We start from the raw sequence: 24,616 nt of genomic DNA on the forward strand, positions 1-24,616 counted from the left end.
CGAGGCAGCTTCCTATGTATCTGGATCAGGATAATCCCAATTCTTCATGTGAGCACACTCCTTTCAATGTTAAGAGTGGCGTTTTGGTGCCCTCTGGTGCTCCAGAAGAACCTCCCTTGAAAAGCAAAATGACAAACAAGCAAAATAATGTGGGAAAGTCACTTTAATGGTTTATTGCCAGTGTTACAAAGGTCAACATGGGGTCAGACAGGCAAGGACCACAGCTAAGTTGTAAAAACACAAAAGACACCATAGGTAACAAGGTTATTTCAGAGAGAATCAAAAGCATCCCCAGAGAGAAGTCACAGCTTTGTGGCACTCGCCCTGGTATTGCACCTTCAAGGAGAGGGACAGAGGCTAAGAGCTGCTGGTGTTCAATGGAAGCCGAGCAGCAGCAGGAAGTCCCTCTGACTGTCACAGGAAGCAGGTCAAACACAGGGGCTGGAATACATGACGGGAAAGAGAGAAAAGGCTTCCTCTAGACTCCTGCTGTCTTCTTATGTTGGGGCTAAAGGAAAGTTCCCCAAAAAGAATTCATTCCTTCCCCTACATCTATGCATGGTAAGCCCTCATTTGTTCATTAAATGACTTTACTGACAAGCCAGCAAACATTCACTACCCCCTTTCCCTACTTATCCAGAGGTTCTTCCATCACCCTTAGTGTTATTTGATTCTTTGCCAGGTCATTGTGAGTGTTTCTCTTTTAATCCAGAAGGGGACTGGTGTCAGCTAAGAGGGAAAGATGACAACCCCTTCCCTTCCTGTGGTGGCAGGTATCACGCTACATAGGGCACTCCAGAGGGAAAAACATGGTGGGCTGCAGCTGGAATGCTACTGTTGCTACTTCAGAGAATGGAAGAAACCTGCATTGGCTGCCACGGTAAGGGGAGGTGGCCCATCCAGCCACCCCTGGCTGCTAGCTGGGCTCAATCTTCCCCAGGGGGCCAAGGCACTGGGCCCCTAGCAACTGTCCAAGGCTGCCTTATGCCAATAGTGGCCCCGCTCATAATCAATTGAATAGAATCACAGAGGACACAAGTGTTGATCAATCAAGAGGACCTCCGTTTCCTCCCTAAAAGGCAGCTGGCAGCCCTTCTGCAGAGTCTTGCTTGAAACCACTCGTGTGTGTTCAGAAAATTCACATGGCAGAGTCTTTCTGGACTTTTAAAACTTCAGACAGCTTGAAAGGAGGAGGTTTGTGTTTTTAAAAGCCTCTCCACACACGTGCCTTATATGTCTCAACTAGCACACCAAAGAGAGGGCTAAGGAAGGATCTCTCCCCATGGTGTGCTCCTTTATGTGCAGGGAGTTTGTGGGGAGAAATACACAATCCTCACCTGCAGTGTACAACCTGCTGCAGAAGGACTCTCTTGCAATTTTGCTAAACTTGTAGATCAACTCTAAATCTAGGCTGAACCATGAATTGCTCCCCATCTCATTCAGAAGCCAAGAGCCACGTACTTACTAGAACTTTCTCACCTTCTTGGCAGAGCTGCATCCAATCCTCCCGGATTAACATGGAGAGAAATGCTCTCTTGGGGCACCTCTGTACATTTGGCACTGTAGTGCTAAACCTCAGTGCCAAACTGGGACCATGAGGAATTAGATATGACGATTTGGTGCTCAATAAACACCACGCTACCCTTCTGCATTGAATCATGTACAATGAGCAGCCGACACCAGCCCCTCAGTCACAGCTACCTCCTATTTAGTTGCAAGGATGGAGGACCAATGTGAGGTAAAGCTCCTGAGATGCAATGTGGACTGTGGAAGGTCAGATATCCATTAGATACACCTGGACACAGCTCATCATAAAAGCCCCTGTGAATAGGATGCACCCAGGACATCAGACTCATTGTTCCAGTGTACTCTGGGCTCCTTCCAACTTATCCAAGAGGTGGGACGCAAAGTCCTCAGCTTCTCACTGTGGATACATAACTTCCACTTCAATACAGTTATCTCAAAAAATGTACGGCTTACTGCTAGTGCATCAGCCAATGTGGATAAGCAAGGGTGGGCAACCTTGGCTCTCCCGCTGCTGTTGAACTACAACTGCTAGCATCTCTATCCAGTGACGGAGGAAGGCCAGCAGCAGCCGCCGCCTGGGTTCAGCCCGCTGCCACAGCCCCCCAGCCCTGCCCCCTGCATCAGCCTCTGATGTCAGATGCAGGGGCGGAAGTTAGCTACACCCCCCGTGTCTGACATCAGCCCCATTTGGGCTGCGCAGCCCCATTTGCCAGCAAAATCGGCCAGCCTTATGTTCACAGCATGGCCGGGAGCGGCTCTCTGTGCCTCTTAAAGGCAAGGAGAGCCACTCCAGCTGCATGGCCCCATTTGCAAGCTGAACCACAGCCCCCGTGTCTGGCATCAGATGCAGGGGGCATGGCTGGGGCACAAGGTGTGGCCCCTGAGGGATGGCCTGGGTTATTTGAACCCATTTGTGCAATGGTGGCTCTGCCCCCGACTCCAGCCACAATAAATTGTGGCTGGGGGCGATGGGAGTTGTTGTTCAACAATAGCTGGAGAGCCAAGTTGATTACCCCTGATACACAGCTTTTCTCCAAGAACCTCAGACAGAACCTTGGCATTGCCTAAGAAACTTCAGACTTCTCATTGTCCACTGAACTTCAGATTGCGTCTAGCCGCGGCTTGAACACTGCCATGTAGACTCAAAATGCAGCAACCTATCCTGGGACGTCTTTCCCCTCAGAACATTTAGAAGAATATTAGAAATTAGATTTGTGCTTTCGACATGACCCTGTATATCCTGGAGAAAGTAGTAAGTGTTTCGGGAAGGCTATAAAAGAACCAAACAACTGAAGCAAGCCATCAAAGCAACATCTCTTACAGCTTCAAATATCTTGCCATTGATACATCATTCCTCCATCTCTTTTGCACATCACCCTCACTGACCACAGAATCAGACACACAGAGGATAGTTTTCAAAAGGTTTGTGTGAGGATAAACAGAAGACTGAGAACTAGCCCAAACAACCAACCCAAGGAAGTGCATTATCCGTTACATCCAAACACACAATACATGCAGAAAATACTGAAGCCGTCTCTGGAAATGTAGTGGATAAATCCCACTCTCCAAGCAGATCTCTACTGCCAACGACCACCATACATTGCCCAAGAGGTACAACAGATGTATCCCAGGGCCTCTGTTTCATGCCCAACAGAATATTCCTCTTCTCACATAGATGCCTTTAACTTCTGAGGCCCTTCTTGGCATTGTTTTTAAAGAGACCCATGAAATGCATTCATGGCAACATTTATGACTCAATCTATGTGGGAAAAGGCAGCAGGATAACTTGACTGTTTAATAGAGAAGACCTCCAAATCCAGAACCTCCCACCAACCTGATCTTCTGTTTGAAACCGACACATGTATTTGCACCTCTGACACTACGTTTTGCTGCAATTTAAGACATCAATGTGACTCAAAAACGCAGCTGTTTTTACTTTAAAAGCAATGGGGAAAGACAACCTCCCCCTGCTTAGAAATGAACAAACAGGACTGTGTCCAAGTATGAGCTATATATACACAGCACTCCCCTATCACAGCATTGCTGCCATCCAAAATGTGTGAAGTCTAGACTGGGAGCAAGAAATTGCCACAACTACTGGGACCATCTAGAACAAGCCACTGCTATGTACAGGAGAGAATAGGAACAATTTGGGGTTAAGGGACCTAGAAGGAGTCCCTTAAAAAGTCATAGGTGTGAAGGGATATATGCAGATATCGTGTATAATCAAAAGTAGGAAGATAACAGATTTTAGACACTGTGGTAAGACCATCCTTTGCAAGACTTGAAAAGCAGGTTTAGCTTTGTGTAAACTGGATGCGTCTGAATGATTGATCAGCTTGCTCTGGGAAGATCTGTTCTAGTATTCAAATTTATATTCTGCCCTGGCCCTTCCCTCCCCCCTCCTTAAAAATGGCTACAGAAGAGGGGATCCGTAGCGCAGTTCAGCAGTCATGTCAAAAGGGAAGAATTCTACAATAATTAACACGAAGTCTGTATGCATAGCATTCAGAAGGACATTTTGTGTTTTAAAAAATCTCTATCAATTGAGACATTGGAAGCATAAAGAACTGCAGGTCAGTATATTCACAAAAATACCTATTAACGGTTTTCTTGAAGAACCAAGCACCCAAATTGCCATGTCTGCATGAAAGCTACGACATGATGCCTTTGAGAATGGAATTATCACAAGATCTAGCCATTCCAAGATTTCTTCCAATGGCAACATCGGTGATCATGTCCAATTCTCCATTAACACAGAGGCCTCCTCCCCTTCCCAATTTCTGTTCTTCCCAACAGAACAGGAAGACTTCAGATTAAAAGTCAAGATAATACAATCTCTGATTATCTGGACTGTATGAGAAATAACTGAAAAATTTGTTTGAATGCCACTGAGGGAGGGGAGAGATCTAGTGGATCACATCCCCCCCCAAAAAAACTCTGCTTCTTAAGCTATGCATTCTATTGGCTCTTCATGTAATACTGCTTTTCTCATTTGTATCACAAGTACAGCTTTTCTCCTTATGTATTGCAGGTCCAACATACATTATATTACATAACAGCTGTTGTATCTGCAATACAAAGGAGAAAAGCAACATCTGTCACTAGGTGTTAACATCTGTCATGCCCACCATACTACCACTAGCCAAACCACTGACCTCCTAAGTAGGTTTGAACAAAGATGGGCAGAAATCCAGAAAAGTGCTATCAATGGAATGGGCAAGCATGAGGAGTTATTTGGTCCCTCCCCTGCACAAGGCAAGATGGCTGGGATGAACAAAAAACCCTTCCAGTGTTTTAGATGGCATAATTTGAAAAAGGCTCTGGAAGATTCACTACAGCCTCAGTACTTTCAGTAGAATTCTCCCCAGAAAGTGAGAAACGACTGCACCCCTTAGCACTGACTGTGGCTAAGAGGGGAGGGTTGACTGGATCCAGACCCTCTTGAAGACAAAGGGAGAGTTTCTCTAAAAGGGACCAGCATAATAGACAAATCTTTTGTTAATCTTTTGTTCAGGGTAGCAGCAAAACAGATGCCAGTCTTTCGAGATGGACACACACGCACACACACACATACAGACTAGGAGCTCTGCCTTTGCTCAACCAGGTACAATTAAGAGCTCATGTCACACAAGAGGAAATCCACCCAGCAGCACTTTCCCGCTTCCTGCTTGCCATCTTGAAAAGCAGTTACAAGCAAAAACAAACAAGAAAGTAAATCTTAGAAAAGACCAGATATAAATGCAAACAAGTCACACTGCAACCAAGAATTGCCACCTGGCCTCTCTTCCCTGGCTTCAGCCATTTCACCACCCATCACCACACCATCCAACTCCACTTCCTGGTGGAGCTGGCCCACAGGCTCCAACGCAGTTTATGAGCCAATTATTTGGCCAGACCATGTTTCATGCTTTGTGTGCGGAGCTAAGTGGGTGAGCACCACTTCAATAGCCTGGAACTTCTGATTCTTTGGTGGGATGGGGCAGATCTTGTATGTGACCTCATCGCCTTCTACAGGGACATATTCGCCCTCAATGCTGAAAAGAAAGGAAGGAACATTTCAGAACTGTGAACTACAGAAGTAAAGAGTAGTTGGTGTTACACAAGCTGGTTTCAAACCAATTTGTTCCCCCAGGAATGCTGGCGATGGTAGCTTTGCAAGGATCTTAATCCATTCATAGAACTGTAGTGTGGTGTAGTGGTTAATAATTTGGACTAGGAAAAGCAGAGTCCGTCTCCACTCAGCAATGAAAACTCAGTGGGTGATCAGAGGCCAGTCACTCACTCTCAACCTAACATACACCATAAAACTGTTGTGAGGATAGCAGAGGGGGAAACCACATACCCCTTGGTCCAAGGGCATATGATGCTGTTCCATTCTTAATACCACAAAGGTTTCAGCCAGGTCAGTGCAAATTATTTATTTATTTATTTATTTATTTTTGCATTTATATCCCGCTCTTCCTCCAAGGAGCCCAGAGCGGTGTACTACATACTTGAGTTTCTCTTTCACAACAACCCTGTGAAGCAGGTTAGGCTGAGAGAGAAGTGACTGGCCCAGAGTCACCCAGCTAGTTTTATGGCTGAATGGGGATTTGAACTCGGGTCTCCCCGGTCTTAGTCCAGCACTCTAACCACTACACCACGCTGGCTCTCTGAACTTCCTCAGAATAAATTGTTAGCACAACAGGACAAAATTCACACACACTCCTCCAGGAGTTGGCAGTATCACATCAAGAAAATCAGGGTAACAATAGCTAATATTTTGCTACAGTTTTGCTACTTTTTGTTGCATTAACAGCCCCTATTCTCTTCCACAAAAGCATAAGCAGCCAGCAGCCAGAAAAGACTTATTCTGTGCCTTCATTTCTGCTCTGTTAGATCCTCTGCAGAAGGAGATGTGCAGAAAGTATTTTTCCTTCTGGTTTTTTCAGTTCTCAGGTCTTGCTTCCTCCCAGACACTAGGCAAGATACCCTATATCTACAGCATTCCTAAGAGACATTTGTCCAGCTTTTCTCTGAAACCATAAAATGAAGATGATTCCACTACCCACTAAGCAACTTGTTTCATTGCTTCTATAATTAGAATGCTTTTCTTGATGTCTAAGCCCTAACTTCTTGCCATTTAAAAACATTCCCACCACCACCACTGATCTTGAAAGCTACCGTTTGTACAGGTTTCAATAAGAAATTAAAATTTCTGATGTTTCTGTCCCATCCCACAGACTGATAATCAGCCTCACTGTCGTCCATTGTAGTTAATGTAAGTGCAGGAACTTAGGGGGCCGATCTCATTGTATCCCACTGAGGCAGCCATCAGGTTAAAATAATCTTAAGTCTAGAAGAAACACGGAGCTTTAAACACTCAGATTAGACCCCACATTGCATTTGTAGAGAACCATTCTTGCCAAACCAGCTTCAATGAGAATTTCGGGTGACTTGTGTTTCCTTGATGTTTTAAACCCCTGCTAACTAGGCAAAGAGGCACCTTTTAAACATGGTGATTCTCTTTTATTTGGCAGGGGGAGAGTAACTGGCCCTATCCACCCCCAGCACAGTACCTCCAGTGACTGTTGCTGGTGTCTATCTTATGCTTCTTTTTAGATTGTGAGCTCTTTGGGGACAAGGAGCCCTCTTATTTATTTATTATTTCTCTATGTAAAACGCTTTGGAATCTTTTGTTGAAAAGCTGTATAGAAATATTTGTAGTTTGTAATGCATAAGTATAGATGGGTTGTCAGAAGACAATGAGGGAGGCAAGCAGGCAGGCAGGCAGAGTAGAAATTTTCCAGCAACATCTAGGCCCTATTGCACCATGTACTAGACAATTCTAAAGCAACGGTCTACAATGCATTTAGTTCATGCATAAAAAGCTTTATTCTGTCAGCATCTAGATACCAGCATGGGAGAGAGCACTTTATACACAGTGCTCTGTACATTACACTAATGCTGCCAATAAAAGGCAGTGGGGAAAGCAGGGGGCGGGGACAGAGTATTGGCTGCTCAGACAGACTATGCAGATATGCCATAAGAGCGGGCTCCCCAACCTTGACTCCTCAAGTGTTGTTGGACCCATCACTCCCAACCGCAATGGTCTTTGTGGCTGGGGATGATGGGAATTATAATCCAACAGCATCTGGAACCCAAGGTGGGAACCCTTGCCATTAGGTATTAAAGGTTCTGCGACCTACCCACCCCACTCCCGGAACTCACTCAGACACATGTACAAATATGTCCTCTGTGCCATTCTCTGGAGTGATGAAACCATGGCCCTGGGAGCGAGAGAACTGCTTACATACACCCTTGTAGACAGGACCAGCAGAGGCACGAGCCGTCCTAGCAAGAGTTAAGAGAGAGTTGGGGTGGGGGGGAGAAAAAAAGGAGATGAGAATTAGTCAACCACACTGATATTTTTTTGACAGTTCAGCTGCTCTCTGCTTAAATATGCTTCAACAATCTCACAGTCCAGACTACTGCTGTAAGAAAATGTAGCCCAAATTCAGCAAGATCTCAACATATTCCTTTTAAACATATTTAAATTTTGAAATTTAACAGAGACTAGTCTTTAAAAAACATACACTCCTTTTTAGGATCAACTTGCAAAACTCAATAACTACCTTTCTTCTAAAGCATCCACAACTAAGAAGACTTTGGATTAGGAGAGCTAATATCTGCAAGCAACCAGAAGTAGTAGCACAGCTCCCCCATTTAATCTCTAGACCAGATATCTAGGGCTCTTCAGCTCCTCCTGGCTTATACAAGTGACAGCACCAGGGTGGTTCCTGTCAGTAAAGTGTAATATCAGACTCACAGGTCAAAAAAGTATCTGACTTTTCCCTCAGCATGCTCTCCGTGTTGCTGGCTGTATACTAAAATGAGGAGGGCAGGAAGCTACCATCTTGATGTACAGGCTTCCTACTTTAGGACCTACAGTTTTAGCTGGACAGGCTTAGCGTCAGCTTACATGGTATCACATAATTCATTGTTCAGTTCCCACATTAATCTGTGTGTGTCTGTGTGCTTAGATACTTGAAGTCATTTCAGAACTGAAGCTATTCCCAGTGATTTGGGTACAGAATCTACAGCCATTGTCAAAGAGTATTTATATTACTCCTGGGAGTAAATCAACAACATGACTGACTGGGAACTAACCAAGAATGTCAGAAAGTAGTATCATCATGGGCTACCCATGCTACCAAGTTCCGTAATGCTCCAAGGGTAAAGATTTATATTTATCATGTTTATAGTTGAAAACAAGCTTATAGTTAGAATCATTACTTCTACACTCATCAACTAGTATTCAATTCCTTTATTATGGTCCTTGACCATATTAACACAATATGCTTCATACATAATACCCCTCAAACCATGCACCTTAATAGCAAATAAACATACATTAACCAATTACTATACTTTAATATTAAATCCCATCTCTAGTTAATTATCCCACCTGCTATGTATGTTCCATGTCCTTGAATACTTCATGGACAGTCCTAAATGTTCAACCATGTTAGGATGAGAAAAAAACATTCCATTGCATCTCATATTCTGTGTTCTCTACCTCAATGGCATCATCTGGCTACTTACGCAGAATATGTCCTGGTTCTCTTGGTGGGAAGGGGGCTGGGTAAGTCCCGAAGAAGGTGGTTACCCCTATCACAGATGCGGCTTCCCTCCCGGTTAAAGGGGAAAATGGGCCACACAGGTGACTTCGGAGAGTGGAGAGGGGGCACAGTGGACTGAGAAGTCTGGTCAGATGACATGGTGTGGCCGTCTTCTGGAATGAGAAAAGTGGATAACAGGAAAGCAATGAGCAATGCTGCCTTTAGCCTTTGGATTCAACCCATCCAGGCAAGTGTGCATAGGAAGCGAGCCTCACTAACCACAGTAGGCCTTAATTCCAATAAAACATGTATGGGACTACATTGCAAGAGTCCTAAGGAATGCAGAAGCTACTTGGCATGAACAAGAATAGTCTTGCATACAGCTCCCAAGACAGTGAAAAGGAGATCACTATTATTGTTATCCCAAGCTACCCAAAACTTTCTGCCCATGTAATTACTATCAAACCGGACAGGGAAGAAGATACAGCTCAACCCATTGACTAGGGAATTGTTCTCATGGAGGTGAATAAGGCAGGTCTATAATGTGTTAATAACAGATCAAGACAGGCCTACCTTTTCTAAATGGCTTACTTCAATTAACCTACAAGCAAAGCTGTCTCTTCTTGATGACCCGGTTGGATGGGATGTTACAAACCCTTTTTACTAATAGTAGAGCTTCTGGAGCTCCTACAGCCATTATCACCTACATGATAGGTCACCAGGGACACCTCAGAAGCTGTGGTGGCTGATAGTAGGATTGGTCGAGGTAGTTCTTCACTGTTGTGGGGGCAAGGCATCATCACACAACCAGAACACAACACTTGGTCATTAAGCATTGACCTTCAACCAAGTAACTGGCAGGAGACAGGAGAGCAAGGCATCCAATAGGTGCAGGGACCCCACAAGGGATGTACCACACTTGCACCTGTAGACAGCCTATCGGTGCTGTTTCAGCACTCACAACAAGCAGAGCAAGGACCATCTAGGATTGGGGGCCTATAGAATGGCTACTTACAAGGTAAAGGAATAGATTGTACAATCTATGTACAAAAGCAGTTCTAAATCCATCTTTACACTTTCTTCCCAAATAGATAGAAAAGCAGTACTTGGGGTCATACATAGGAAGACACACATACAGATGACACCCCTCTGGCTAGAGGAGAACTTTCTGGTTTTTCATCTATATAGTTTTCCCTCATGCACACCGGAAAGATTTAGCTACCGAGGCCAAAATGCAATGAATGTCATATGGCTACATTCACCGTTCCCGGACTATCCTCACAAAAGCTCGTGGCTAAATACTGAATTTGTTTCCTAAATCTATTCATCCTCTTAAAAATTAATAATTATTCTTATCACAGTAGCTCACTTAACTTGTTCTCCAACTTCTGCAAGATTGGAGCTCCTTCTCTCCAACTCCATTGTCTGCTTCGCTGCCCTCTTCTATGTTTCTCCTATAACCTGTGTACACTCCTGTCTGAGTCCTGCCATTGTTATGCATACTAGGCCACAATTTTGGCTATCAGCAGGAAAAACCAGAGGACAAACTACCAGTCTGCAGATACAGGATGCATACTTGTGCTAATCTCATCACACACACCACTGATTTGGAACTGGGCAGTTGTGACGCTGTCACAGACAACCAGTAGGTGACTGTGACACAGCCATGTTCCACATGGGAATCACAATCACTCCTGGATGTGTTTTCTGGGGAAAGATGATTATTCCCCTTTCCTCTTCCAGTGCAGGAGTACAGTATATCTAGGGCTGGGGAAATGTGAAAATGGTGAAAAGAAAATGGTGCATAGCCTTAACAAACACTTCTGCATTTTTAATAACCTTGGGCAGCAAAACTGTGGATGGCAGGGCCCGATGTGTGCAACGAGGCCTTACAAGGCTTATCGCCAGAATTAAAACTGGCTTGGGGAGCTATGTTGAAGTCAAGGTTTCCTACAACGATAATTATCTTAAATCTGTAGGCTTGTCATTTATTTTATTTGCCTTTAAGGCTACTAACACCTTTTAAAGAAACTTTGCAAAACATGCAGATACTCCAGGGCAAGCATCCCTTCTTTTTAAAGTTTTTGATCCAGCAGCTTGCCTTCTCCCTCGCTCTCGATCAGTTTGCTTTGGCTTATTTAGCAATCACACACACACACAGCATCATCAAACTATTTGCTTGGCTTTTCTGAAGTTTCCCGCAAAGAGCAATGTGTGAGCAACCTTCAGGGAGATGTAAAAACAGCCACTTTCCAGCTGTTCAGCAGCAACAAACATCTGGGAATGCTTCCCCAAGAAGAATCAAGTGCCATGTATCCCAAGATTTAAGTGACAAATGCTCAGTGGGCCCCTTTTTTGTCAATGCAAGGGGCAGGAACAGCTTCTCATTCCATGATACTGGGCAGAACACACACAGCTTTATATTTGTATCTTTAAAACTGGAGCTTAGATACACGACCAGACTTAAACACACAACAGTCTGCTCTGGCACAACTGCAGCCCTTGGTGGGCCACAGAATAGTAAATAGCAGTGCCTGCTTTCCTGCATGTATTGCTCATACCGTATATTTGAGCCAAAAGGGAGCACTTTAGAGAAGACCATGTTTGTGTACAAGAGAACCTAATGATTCCTGTGCAAATGCAAGGCTAGATCCTCAGAGTCTGTAGATCCTCTACAGATTAAGAGTCTGTAGACAAAAAGCTTTCACCTCTCTGAGAACTATGAGAGTAAGGAAGCCATTGACCTCTCTCACCCATTTATTGAGCCATTAAACTTCCTCTGGCTCAAGAAACCAAACTAACATTAGCAGGAATGAATCATTGGAAAAAACTAAAGAGGAAAACTAGAGTAGATATCAAAAGGTCATCGACTGCCTGCATTGTATATCATCTGCATCTTTGTTCAGATAATAGATTCTCACTCCCAGACACTCTGACTGGACTACTCCCACTTCCAACTTATTATCTCTATATATAATTCTCTAAGATGTACTTGTGGCTAATCCCATGTGTGGCAGCTCTCACGAGAGTTCACAAGTGAGGGGAGGGGGGAGGAAAGCAATGGCGGTGGGGAACATAAGGCCAATGGACAGGCCAGCGAACAGGCAGGCAGGCAGGCAGGCATGTGGGCAGAGAAAGTGGTGGCGGCCGGGGGGAGAGAGAGAAAGCAAAAGCACCGCCGGGGGGGGGGAGAACACGGCGGCAGCTGGGGAAAATGGCTGGCTAGGTGGCTGGCCAGAGAGAAAAACCATTGGGGGGGGAGAGGGAAGAGGGAGGGGGAGGGCTGAGAACAAGGGAGAACTAGAGGCGTAGATGCTCTGCACCCAGGCCAGCTACTTAAGAATATATGTATACATTGCTTACAAAAATAATAAAAAGTGATTACATAGCAAAAGGAATGAGAAGATAGTTCCCTATTCTAAAGGGGCTCACAGTCTAAACAGAAACACTAGGGAGACATTAGCAACTGTCACTGGAAGGGACACTATGTTAGGATAAATAGGGATAGTTGCTCTCCTCCTGCTAAATATAAGAGAGCTCGCTACTTTGATAGGTACCTCCTTGCTTAGTTAGTAGAGACGTAGCCTTTGCCGACTTCCCCATCTGTTGTTACTTGGTTCTACAGAGACTGCCTTTCAAGTTACTAATCCCAACTAAAGGGCTCAGGAGTCCAGGAGAAAGATTCTTACGTCAATGAATGCACTAACACCTGTGCGTTCGCATGAACTGCTGAGTACATCAGCTTGCAGAATTCTACCAAAGGGGAGGGGCAGAGACTACAGAATGTAGACCAAGTGGCAGTTGGAAAAGTGACCGTTGGGTGGAGAGAGGGGGGGGGCCATGGTTGGAGATTCGAGTCCACAGGCCTGAGACTCCATGTGTGAAAGTGATTTTAGGAGAAGACTAAGTATCCAGGGATAGCATCATCAGTTCGTCTAAGCTAGGTGAGAAATAGATTTTACTTTCACCTACTCAGCTCCTGGAAGAATAATCTCTGTGGAACAGAGACAACGTTGTACTAGCCACTGAAAAGTCACCTCTCTGGAGAAATATGCATCTGTCCCAAATTTAAGAGAACAGACAGTTAATGTCATTCTTCTTGCTAGACCGCACAACACAGAGGAATGCTATAATTTTGTTATAGTGATTTCTCTAGGGAATTTTACAGTGGCGATGGCGATCCACAGTGGAATAATCTCTTATTTTCATTGAATTATTTCCCAGCTCAATATTTCAAAGGCTTCAGATACGATGTTAAAATTTAAACAGAACTACATTTTAACAAAACTATGTTTCTTATAATTTTTTATTAGGTGATTCCAAAGTAAAGATATGGTGTTTTAAATTTTACCAGTCTTATGTCTAAAGTGAATGTGAAGAGGAAGCAACACCCTAACAGATGTTTGATTGAGGGTTCGTGCTATATTTACCCCTATATTGAACTCATTTGCTTTCCCATTGTCAAAGTGGGGTGAGACACATTATATACCTCCCTTTTTCTAGTTCTGAGAACAGCTTAAACAAATACTATTTTGATTGATTGATTGAATAAGTGCCGTCAAGTTGGTGTCGACTCTTAGCAACCTAGATAAATAAGATTCTCTCCAGGATGATCTGTCTTCAACTTGGCCTTGAAAGACTCTCAATGGTGCATTCATCACTGTCGTAATCAAATCCATCCACCTTGCTGCTGGTTGTCTTCTCTTTCCTTCAACGTTTCCCAGCATTATGGACTTCTCAAGGGAGCAAGATCTTCGCATAATATGTCCAAAGTATGATAGTTTGTGTCTGGTCATTTGTGCCTCAAGTGAAAATTCTGGATTGATTTGTTCTATGATCCATTTATTTGTTTTCCTGGCTGTCTGTGGTATCCTCAAAAGTCTTCTCCAGCACCAGAATTCAAAAGCATCAATGCTTTTTTTAAATCTTGCTTCTTCAAAGTCCAGCTTTTGCATCCATAGAGTGTCACAGGAAAAACCATTGTCCGAACAATTCTAATCTTTGTAGGTGTAGACACGTCACGGCATCTAAATGCAATAGCTCAATTAAGACAATTAATTCCATCACCTAATGCTGCCGTATTTTTTCTTTTAATGTTTGTTTCTGTTGTGTTTTTCTACTCCTCCTAGGATATGATGGGTTTGCCATTTTTGGCCACCCTGCTTCTAAAAGGAAGCTCTGCCCAGATGCAGATGCAGCACAGATGCTTCAGTCTTATTTAACCATGTTAATTAACCATGCAATGCTGTGCAGATAATTAGAAGGCTGCTTCATCTCTATAGCTCGAGTACTGTCCTCTAAATATCTAGCTTGTTAATCATTGGTGGGGATTATATCATTTGCCTTTCCTACTTTTGAGATAAGAGCTGTCACTTCTGGGCTAAAGGGGTTCTTTGTGTGAGCAATCTCATGTCACCAAAACACACTCCTAGATTATCTACATTTCTCCTGATCCTTTCAGTCCACCCTGCAGTGAAAAACAGCAGCACAGTGTCTGTAACATTCTGCTCTGCTCATAGCAACACAAAGCCAGAGGTTGAGGTGCAGGGGGAAGAGGAGAAGAGAGAGAGAGAGAGAACCAGTGGTGCTGGAGAAAGAATACAGCAGAAAAAACACGAACTGTCGTTCCAGAGACAGAAATCCATCTAGCCAAAAGGCAGGGGCAGGGGTGTAGCTATAAGTGAGCAGGTGGGTTAAAAGGACCCAGGCCCCCCAGCTCCACCCCTCCCTATTTTCTTCATTATCTCCCTCACTCTGAGGGGCCACCAGAGAGAGGGGTGGACACGGGCCCCCTCTCCCCTTTAGCTGTGCCCTGGGCAGGGGGGCAGATATTAAGCCTTTGACAAAGAGGAAGAGCGTACACACAAACTTTTTAGTTAGCAACCTGCACCTGTTTATTTGTATACCTACTCAGTTGCCAGAACGAGGGTGCTTACGCCATGTGAGACTTGAATAATCATAAATACGCCAGGCTCCCTCCAAACATTTAGAACAGAGTCAAGGCAATAAAAATCATTAACCTAGGCTTGTCCTAGCTAACTAGGCCCTGTCAGTGACCAAGCACTGGCAAGAAGGGACTAGAGATATACTGGACTTAAATACAAAACACACTGGCAGTGCTTTGCTTTAATATTCTCTAGCACCAGCAATAAGCAATCAATGGACTGAAGTCCAGATCTAAACCACTAGACCGTACTTTATGGGCCATGAACCCAGGAAGTGTGACCAGAACAAAAGCATGAAGGTTAGAGAGATAGATATCCACTCTCATCACGGTTTGCAGACTTTCATCCAATTTCAGTGCTTTCTACTGTCCCATGCCTCATTTGCACATGCTTTTTGTGCACAAGTACTCCAACTCACTGAATAACTTATGCTGCATCTATCCAAATGCCCCACTACTATTGCTTTATTTATTTTACATTTCTGAATGTGTTTCAAAGAATCTCATAGTTTAAGAAGAAGGATTGCTTGCTTCAGAGAAGATACAATACCAGTGCTTGAGTTATAGGGATGGTCTGCTCCCTAACATTTTGTACTGGGCCCATTAGCTACTGTTTTTAGAAGGCTATGTGAGAGCAAACTTTTTTTGTTTGAGTGGGGGAGGAAGTCAGGGTGAAGCTTGTAGATTTCACAATCCCTACCTTTCCCCTATAATTAGAGCACTGTATACCATCCACTGATGATGACCATATGACCCTTCAGATCTCTCTGGAGGGGTGAGAGGCCAAGTGTCAACCTCTTTCAGACTATCTCATTTGCAGGGGGAGCAGTCTCAATTATGCACTACAATCCTGCCAACCATTTTGAAGATGGGACAAGCATTTGGGTTGCATAGGAACTATAGATATATGAATCCCAAATGAATCCGAGTTAACCCTCCAGTTATGATCATTATTATTCATAAACCAGTTTCCAACAAGAAGTTCAAAGCAATGTATATAGCAACAGGAATAAGAAAAAGGTTTCCTGTCCCCAAAGGGCTCACAATCCAAAAAGAAACTTGAGAGACACCAGCAACCACCAGTGGAAGAGACACTCTTCTGGGTTGAATAGGGACAGTTGCTGTCCTCCTACTAATATAAGAGACACAACTTTAAAGGTGCCTCTTTGCCCATTTAGCTGAGTTTATCAACAGATAGATGGTCACTCTCTGATTGACCGGAAGCTGCAAGAGTTCCCTGCTGATGATTTCTTAGGTCAATATGCTGCTGCAGCAATTGATTGAAAGTGCCTGGTAGGTAGGTAGAACTGGTGCCTGAACAGATATCCATTTTCCAGTGGGTGAGATTTCACTAACTCCCTACGTAACTAAAGGATTAAGTTGGGAGATTGTGGGATGTAAAGTAGCACTTGGCATAAGTAACGACTGTATTTTGCAGCTTCAGAAAGCAGCACAAGCATTTCATTAATCCCTCAAAAATCAAGCTGTCTTACAATAAGCAGCTCAAACCTGCTAGCAGATCAAGGCCCAACTATAACAGGAAACTCTGGGGAGTTGTGGGGTAGGGGTTGAGGAATGGAGAAGGGCAAACTTTGCCTCCAAATATTCATGTGCCTTTCATGCCATACTATAATTCATTTTTATGTTCAAAACCTTGAGAACAATTGCTAGTATTATAAGTTTCCAGAAGTTTGTCTCAGGGCGCAAAGAACACAAGAACTAGCTCAGCAGAACAGCGCAGGGTCTAGCTAATCTGGCACTCCTGTCTCCAACAGGTGGCCCCTGGAAGCTTACAAGCAGGGCATGACGGAACCTGCCAGATTTTGTGGCGTGATTATCAGAGACAGTCTGCCTCCATATATGGAGTTTCCAATATTAGCAGTCATGACAAGTCACCACTGAAAGATTCATCCTTCTCTAATCCTGTTTATGGGTTATTGAAGATAATGACCGAAACCATCACCGCATCTTGCTGTAATAAATCCCACACACGGGATATGCCCTCTTAACTTGTCCTGGACCTCCAGTCAATGACCTTCCTCTGGTCTGGATGACTCCCCAAGTCGTAATGTTTTGAAAGAAAACATTTATTCACTCTCTCCCCGTGCCATTTAGAGCAGGGAGGGCCAGCCTTAGGCTCACCAGCTGTGGTTAGACTACAACTCCCATCCTCCTCCTGCCACAATAAGTTGTTTAGAGGTTTCTTGTTCCCACTACAACATGGCAGGCTAGAAAGAGAGAAACTTGACCAAAGAAGTTAACTTCATGGGGAGCCAGAGACCTGGCCAAACCTAATATTGGTGAGTGGGGAGCAGAGTGGTCTTTGCCAATGTTATGTTTTTGGCCAATATCAGGGTAGAGTAGAAAGATTACAGAACCGTCTGCTCTGCCTCCCACAAGAATCCTTTCAACCTCCAGCCAGGTTCTTTTATTAGTTTGCTAGCTACCCGTCATCTAAATACCAGTTGCAAGGGATTCTGAAGGTCATCCTCTTGATACAGATTTTCTAACTAGCCTATGCCTATCTAAACTTTTGTTTAAACTATACCTAAAATGGAAGACTTAGATTAGGGAGGGCAGGACAGGTCAGGGAATGGCAGGGAAGAAAGAGACGGAGAAAACAGAAGTTGCAAGCTGGGAGGTGGGTCCAGTCCAGTTCACCACTGCCTATGGGAGTCACCAGTAGAGATCTGAAATCCGTACTCAGAGGACAGCGTAGTCCTCTTCATGCTAGCATCAATCCGATATTAAGTGTCTTCAGCCTCTTTAGATGTCACAACAGAGAGAAGGGAGGTATCAGGGGCATTGCTGGGGACAGGGGGCCCATGTTCGCCCCTCTCCCTAGCGGCCCTCAGAATAAGGGAGATAATGAAGGAAATGGAGAGGGGTGGATCTGGAGGCCCCTCAGGAGCTGGGAAGCCCAGGTTTTTTGAACCCATCTGCTCAATTACAGCTATACCCCTGGGAGGCATTACATGACATGACAACCACCATGGCAAATGCCCATAGGACAGAACACGCAGGCAAAGGGATGGAATTCTAGTTCTGTACCCCCCCAAAACACAGCCAAGATTACAACCACGTCACATATTCTTGACACTATATATGAGGATGTTCTAAGACAATGCAGAGGATAACTTAACACTACACATAACTCAGATCTATTAATCTTGACGACAACACGGCAACTGGGAAGCCTGGAGGAAAAATATGCTTTGAACTTTGTTCTAATTTTTAGCAAAAGAAATAAAAAAGACAACACAGGGTTGCAGTATTCTCAAGACCTCTGACTGATCAACCATTCTGTTTTTCCTGCCCTTTAAACAGCAAACAAACATTCTTTGAATATTTCTTCGGGGTTCATTATAACTCCATCATTCTTAGTTTGATGTATTATTGTAATTTATTGCAAGTGGATTATTTTGATTGTGAATTGCCCAAAGGTGATAGGAAAATAGGTGGAATATATTAGTGATAAAACTGCATCAAAGCATTAATACTCTAGTCAAAGTAAACTGAAATGCAGCTACCAAGCAGCACAAAATGCTTCCTATCTAATATTTATTTATTTGATTCTAATACTGCCTTCCCAAAAATGGCTCAGTGCAGTTTACACAGAGAAATAATAAATAAGATGGATCTCTATCCCCAAAGGGCTCACAATCTAAAAAGAAACATAAGTTAGACACCAGCAACAGTCACTGGAGGTCCTGTACTGGGGGTGGATAGGGCCAGTTACTTCCCCGCTGCTAAATAAAGAGAACCACCACGTTAAAAGGTGCCTCTTTGCCAAGTTAGCAGGGGTTCTAATAGGCTAGCCATCCATGCTTTCAGCTTTTGACTTTTCCTACAGGGCCAAACTAAATGAGAGACTGAAGATCCAGGATCAGATCTTCCAATAACTTGTTTTAAAGCTTAAGAGTAGCCACTGGGGACAAACAGGATCTGAGCCACGGTACTAGGGAAGGATTAAACTTTTTCCATTGGTGCCATTTTCCTGAGCTAAGTTGCCCTTGCCTTCAGACCCATTGTTTGCTTTGTTGGGGGAAAACCATACATGTACTTCTATTGTCACACACATAATTGAGATCTGTCGTTCTCCAGCCTTTTATAACACACACACAGCCTTTTATAAACAACTTTACTAAAAAAAAGTAGTCACAAACATTTTAAGAGTACCAACAAGTGAGATCCGATCTCTCTCAGGCTAAGAAAAGAATGTTTAAGTTAGAGATGGATTTGCACAAAAGGGAGACCCTACACAGTTGGTCAGCTCTCTCACTCTCGGGCAATTTCATCATCGATATAAGTCTCCCTGCTGAGTGGGAAGCAGCATTTTGCTACATACATATCAGCTGCCCAAGTGTAAGCAGAATGTGCAATAAATGGTAAGATTGGAAATATTTCTTATACAGACTGTGGTTTTGGTGATCCAGGCTATTGAAGAAATATTTCCAACTGGAACTGGGGGGGGGGGTTAGAAAGCTTTCTAAGGAAGAATATGCTAATTGAAAAGTATTGCCCAATGATTAAAGAAAGAAGACCTATTCACATTATTCCACATACAGTCAGCATGATGAGGGTGAAGCAGGACTGTGTCACTGGCCCTGCCTCTGACCTCCACACATTGAATGTGTCTTCTTAACAGAGCCTTGTGTATAGAAGCTGTACCTGTGCAGGTGCTGTACATATGATCTACACCATGCAAGGACTGAGGGTGCAGATTGCACAGAGAGAACCTCCCTGTGGATAGCTTATGCATGTGTAGGCTCTGTTCAGAAGACATGAGCAGTGTGCTGAGGAGGTCACAGCTGGGGCCAGTAGCTGCAGTCCAACCCTTCTCTTCATGCACTGATGCCATGTGGAACTGATGGGTAAACAGAACAAGACTGCATACCTATCAAGCTTTCACAAAACTCCCGGTTCCTCATTTGTTATGAGCAACTGGTGTAAGAAGCAATGGTGTCATTTATCATACAATGTTTTTCTCCCCCTCTCCATTCACAAGGTATAATAAGCACACTGAAAGAGCTTCACTTGTTGGAGGTCTCTAAATAAGGAAGAGACTGCATGGAAACTAGCCCCTTCCTTCCTTCCTCGTTTATTTATTTATTTTGATTAGCCAAACTCCTACATGCATATTTAATATATTTAAGATGTCCCACAAAAATGTTCATTCTTTCCTCTGACCCTATAATCTTTAAAAATTAAATCATTCTCCTTTCGCATTTCCTTCAGTCTGACAAGATATTACAAGTACTGTTGCCCAGAAAACCTACTTAACATTGGGTTGCTGGAGCCTCCATCTATACACATCAAGCTATTTGCTCCTCCAAAGTAAGATAACCAATGCACATAAGGCACACTCACTCTGAAGGGAAGTTTAAAACAGGGACTGCACTACCCTTCATAGGATCAACTGGTTATCCTCAACGACATTCTGAAGCTGAAACATTTAGAACTTCCTTGTATCTCCCCTACACACACCCTTGGTGTCCATGTGTTGCCTTGATTTTCTATCAAGACAGCTTCAAGCAGCTGAAGGAGAGAATAATTAATAATTATTATGAATGAAAATGATCTACAAAACATATCTTTTGAAAGCTACCCTCTTAAACTACTGCAAAATTACACATCTGCATTATGCATCCCATGTATAGAGCCTTCACATACCTCCCCGCAAAATTTTAGAGAACTCGTGAAGCAGATAGTGAAATATACTTTCAGTGGACCTGCAGAAACACTACTGCTACTATGAATATGTATATACCGCTCTTCAACCCAAGTTCCCACAGTGTTTTATATAGAAAAAATACATAAATAAGATGGCTCCCTGTCCCCAAAGGGCTCACAATCTAAAAAGAAACATAAGGAAGATACCAACAACAGCCACTGGAGGGATGCTGTGCTGGGGCTGGATAGGGCCCACTGATCCCAAATCTATTAAGACAGACAACATTGCTCTGATCAAGACAGAAAGGCCATACCCACAGGTTCACAGTCTAAAGCTATTCTAAGCCCATGAAGCATGACAGCCAAGAAGCTCAGCTACAAAACAAAGCAGCTCAGTTCAAAGTTTGCCTCTGCCATGAATTCACTAGGTGGCCATAGGCCACTTTCAGCTTCACCCCCGCATCCCTAAACAGGAGCAATATTGTCCCACTTGACACAGTTTCTGTAGGGCTTACAGAAACATAATGTACATAAAGCACTCTGGACACAATATGTTCTGAGGCAGCTCGGAAGCATTCTTAAAATATATTTATTTATGGCTTTTCAACATCAATATGAAAAAGTAGCATAGCAAGAAGAATGAGAAGATGGTCCTCTGCCCTAAAAGGGCTTCCAATCTAAAAAGAAGCACAAGTGAGATACCAGATGCAGCCACTTGAGAGAGACTATGCTGGGTTGAACAGGGACATTTGATCTCCCCCTACCGAATATTTATTTGTGTTTTTACATTTATATCCCACTCTTCCTCCAAGGAGCACAGAGCAGTATACATGGTGGGGGTGATCCTCACAGCTACCCTGTGAGATAGGTTAGGTGAGAGATAAGTGACTGGCCCAAAGTCACCCAGTGGGGACTTGCACCTGGGTCTCCCAGTCCTAGTCCAACACTCTAACCACTATATCACTCTGGCTCAAACATAAGCAAGCCACCATTTTTAAAAGGTGCCTCTATGCCCTGTTAGCAGGGCTAAATAAGTACTTTGTTATCTATTCTACAGATACTTAACTTTCATAGGCACTTAATTATATCATCACTTAAACCAAAGTAACTTTAAAAAAAGAGAGTCATCTTAGCACTAACACTCAAATATTAAAACCTCACCACAACAGAGCTGGAGTGTGGCTGTAATCGATGATTACAGTCACACTGACAGCAGAGAATGCGTAAGCCAACCATAGTAATGCCGTGTGTGTCCCACTCTCTCTTGCGACAGTATTCAGACCACATTTATTCTCTATTTCATGCATCATGCTCAGAGGATCAAAGCTATCAGAGTTTTAAGTATAAATCTTAACTATCAGATGCAAATAAAAGCTTTTTCTCCCCTTCCCTAAATTGGTAAGAGGGTCATGGGATAGGGAACAAAAAAAAAAATCACTTTCACTTCCACAATCTGGGTGTTAAATGCCCCTTCAGTAAAGAGGAACTACTACATAAATAAAATAAAATGAAAATCAGTAATTGGGTTATGTTCTTGTTATGGAGCAGCTAACAAATAAAGATGATGATGGTGATGATGATGATGATCATCATCACCACCTACATCCCCCTTATCGGGAATACTACTCTCACTCACCACTCTGGGGGAGCTCTGGTTAAGCAGCTACGTTTACAACAGCCTGATTATCCAATGAGCCAGGAGGGCCATCTTTATGATCTGAATAGAAAAGCATTCTCTGAACAGGGTGACGAGAGATTTGGATGGAGAAAGAGAGGGGGCCCAGAAGGGGCGGGGAAACGGGGCCATCATGGACTCTTTGGCTAGCCTGCTGCGAAAAATCCATCACGCATACCAAATATTATTAGAATTTGGATTTTTTTTTTAAAGGCCTCACATAAATGCCTTCAGCTCCCGCTTCGTCTCCTCTCGCCCCCATTTCCCTGTAGGCTTGCTAACAGACTGTGAAGACACGCAGCACCTGCACATCATCCTCACTTCCAGGAGGCACCACAAGGGAGCCAAGCAGGGGGGCGATGCCAGCCTTGCGTGGCGAAGAAGGAGCCACACACGCGCTGCCAGCCATTCACCATCACAATGCCATTGCCGAAACCCCCCACGCCCCACGCCCAGCTCTTCATCGCGGCTGGGAAGAATCAGGCGCCCACACACACACACCCCTCCGCTGCCGGTTCCCGCGGATTTCCCGTCAAGGCAGAGCGAAAGGTTGCCAGTTGTCTTTTTTCCCGTAGGCTACAATCACAGTCGCTGGGTGGTGAGCCGGCGTTCGGGTCCGCCGCCTTCCTAGACCTGCCTCGGCGGCGCGGCTCTTCCCATCTGGCCGCTTCCACCCTCCAGGTCCTCCTCCCCTCCCGCGGAACAGTGACAAAGCAGCAGCAGCCCACAGAGGAAGAGGGCGGTTACCTTGCCTGAGCAACAGCAGCAGCAGCAGCCACGCTCCTTCTGCAAGGAGAGGAGTCGCCCCGGTTCTTCTTGCACGGCTTGGAGGCTTTCTCGCTTTCCCCGCGACCGTCTCTCTGCCTGGCTGCTCTTCTCTCCCTCCCACTAGGCTATGAGCAGGAGCAGCCTCTGAATGGATCTGAAATCTTTCGGGGTGGGTGGGTGGGTGGGTGGCTGGTGGGCACCCACACTCACTCCTTCCTTCCTTCCTTCTGACGTCAGGATGGTGGGAGAGCAGCAAAGGAGGCAGGTGGGAGGGATTCGGGTGGTGACTTCTTTCTGCTCCAGACTTTAAAAAGGCACGGCTTGCGGGGAGGAGGGGGAAGAGAAACTGGGTTATCTGCATTGGGCCGTGGCTCACAACATCACAGGAAACAGCCGTCTCTGCGTAGCCAGCCATGCCAAATGGCTCGAGGGGCGGGGTGCTCCTTGGATGCAAGGGAAACGCAGCCGGAGCATCCTTTACTCCCGATTCCTTCAGCTGGGGTGGGTAGTACAAGTTCTCAGGGCATGGCCTGAGAGCACGTGGTGCAGCCACCTTGCTGAAGCTAAGCAGGTCCAGGTCTGGTGGGCGCCTGGATGGGTGCCTGCCTACACAGGGGCATAACAAGGCTGGAGTGGGCCCAGAGACAGAATTTTAAAATGGGCCCCTTGCTGATACACACACAGACACTTTTCACAGTATATAGTCATGTGACTTGCCTCATGTGACTTGCCCCAGGCAGCCGCCTCCCCTTGCCTAATAGTAGTTACGCCCCTGTGCCTACACATGCCAGTGACCAAGGCTTTCCAGCCCAGGACTTCATAGGAAGCTGCCCAGTACCAAGTAGGGCCATGGGTCCATCTCGCTCAGTATTGTTTATACTGACTGGCAGTGCTGCCTCACCAAGGTTTCAAGCAGGATGCCAGGGAGTGAACTTGGGGCTTTCTGCATGCAAATAGATGCCCTCCCACTGAGCTCTGGCCTCATCCCCTAAGGGGAATATCTTCAGCGCTCACATGTAGTCACCCATCCAAATGCAAACCATGGTGGACCCTGCAGCACACTCAACAAACAGTGAGCCACAAAGCTCTGCTCTCTGCCCCCTTCAGGTAGGCACCCTGGTGAGCTGGTGACCACCCAGCTCACTCACCCCTAAAGCTAGCCCTGCAGAGAGGAGAGAAGTGATAAAAGTCACACCAGCTGAAATTGGCTTTTTCATACCACAGTGCAAGGCACAGAAGGCTGACCCTCCTTCACATCTGGGCCCCTCTCTATGGGCAATATCTCCAAAGCAAAGCTAGGATGCAGTTCTTTCCTTCGACCCACTTTTATTTCCTTGGAGGCAGCGCATAGCATCTGCTCATTTGAAAGCACTCATTACATTCTAGCCGGGTGTCATTTGAAGAAATTTGGTCTTTGTAAAAAAC

The 24,616-nt window shown here is 44.6% G+C and overlaps 1 protein-coding gene and 1 long non-coding RNA gene across 5 annotated transcripts in view; one reads left to right on the forward strand and one right to left on the reverse strand.

Annotated features, from left to right (window-relative positions):
- Positions 1–145: 145 nt before the first annotated feature.
- Positions 146–23,812, reverse strand: CSDC2 (cold shock domain containing C2). Of its 4 annotated transcripts, none has more exons than XM_053254616.1 (4): positions 23,171–23,812; positions 9,115–9,304; positions 7,741–7,863; positions 146–5,564 (listed from the first exon to the last, which is right to left on the reverse strand). In XM_053254616.1, the coding sequence occupies exons 1-4, from the start codon at positions 23,604–23,606 to the stop codon at positions 5,402–5,404; spliced, it is 912 nt and encodes a 303-aa protein (XP_053110591.1). In that variant the 5' UTR covers positions 23,607–23,812; the 3' UTR covers positions 146–5,401. The 4 variants fall into 4 exon arrangements, with proteins under 4 accessions (XP_053110591.1, XP_053110594.1, XP_053110595.1 ...); XM_053254619.1 differs by lacking the exon at positions 23,171–23,812 and adding an exon at positions 22,925–23,117; XM_053254620.1 differs by lacking the exon at positions 23,171–23,812 and adding an exon at positions 12,821–12,886.
- The window catches only part of LOC128326868 (uncharacterized), an 18,392-nt gene continuing 6,740 nt past the window's right edge, over positions 12,965–24,616 (forward strand). Inside the window, exon 1 of the long non-coding RNA XR_008308313.1 lies at positions 12,965–13,075. This is a non-coding gene — a long non-coding RNA (uncharacterized LOC128326868). The remainder of the gene's footprint in view (positions 13,076–24,616) is intronic.

The sequence above is a fragment of the Hemicordylus capensis genome, chromosome 5 (assembly GCF_027244095.1).
Source record: "Hemicordylus capensis ecotype Gifberg chromosome 5, rHemCap1.1.pri, whole genome shotgun sequence".
NCBI classification, from domain to species: Eukaryota; Metazoa; Chordata; class Lepidosauria; order Squamata; family Cordylidae; genus Hemicordylus; species Hemicordylus capensis.

What these genes read in the sequence shown, in the direction of transcription:
- CSDC2 (XM_053254616.1), bottom strand. Translation starts at nt 23,606, where the DNA reads ATGGCTGGCTACGCAGAGACGGCTGTTTCCTGTGATGTTGTGAGCCAC. An exon ending in GCTGCTGTTGCTCAGGCAAG is followed by an intron (nt 9,305 to 23,170) that starts GTAACCGCCCTC and finishes TTCTCATTCCAG; the next exon opens with AAGACGGCCACACCATGTCA. An exon ending in ATATTTGTACATGTGTCTGA is followed by an intron (nt 5,565 to 7,740) that starts GTGAGTTCCGGG and finishes CTTTCTTTTCAG; the next exon opens with CATTGAGGGCGAATATGTCC.